Source organism: Penaeus monodon, chromosome 21, assembly GCF_015228065.2.
Source record: "Penaeus monodon isolate SGIC_2016 chromosome 21, NSTDA_Pmon_1, whole genome shotgun sequence".
Lineage (NCBI taxonomy): Eukaryota > Metazoa > Arthropoda > Malacostraca > Decapoda > Penaeidae > Penaeus > Penaeus monodon.
Window position 1 is genome coordinate 18,320,465 of NC_051406.1, and position 560 is coordinate 18,321,024.

At 37.9% G+C, this 560-nt stretch overlaps 1 protein-coding gene across 1 annotated transcript in view; it reads right to left on the reverse strand.

Annotated features, from left to right (window-relative positions):
- LOC119586282 (DNA polymerase delta subunit 3-like) overlaps window positions 1–560 on the reverse strand; it is an 11,895-nt gene that overhangs the window by 5,306 nt on the left and 6,029 nt on the right. The window contains exon 7 of the mRNA XM_037934987.1: window positions 33–335. Coding sequence (XP_037790915.1) covers window positions 33–335 — 303 coding nt within the window. The remainder of the gene's footprint in view (window positions 1–32; window positions 336–560) is intronic.

Sequence of the window (560 nt, forward strand, 5' to 3'; positions counted from 1 at the left end):
CAAAAAGCACAATAAAAATAAATAATACAAACTTTCAACTTTGCCTGCAACTTCTTCGCTGTCTTTTTTGGAGGCGAGTCAACATCCATCTTTTCTGACTCTTCCTCTTTGACAGAGTCTTGAGATTCAGTCTTGATCGGAGAAGAAACGGTGGACTCTGTCTTGACTGGCGATACCACCTCAGACTTTATTGAAGGGGATTCAGAGTCTGTGGGGGATGTATCGGATGATTTGGAAGACTCGGTTTTCTTTGTGGCTGGAGGTGCCTTGCTGAAGAAAGAAGATATTCCACCCTTCTTCTTGCCACCAGAAGATGGGGTAGTTTTTGCTGTGTCCTGAGGAAAGACAGTTCTTAGTGCTGACAGAACTACTGCTCTGAAATTTGTTAATTTAATAAAATACGCTCTTTTCAATTCCAAAAATACAGGGAATGTTGCCATTTATACAATTTACATTTATCAACAAAATACTTAGTTTTAATCATTATAATTAACTTGCATTTGCATATCCTATACAAGAAAATAATGCATGGCCCTGTGAACTAGAAACCAATATATTTC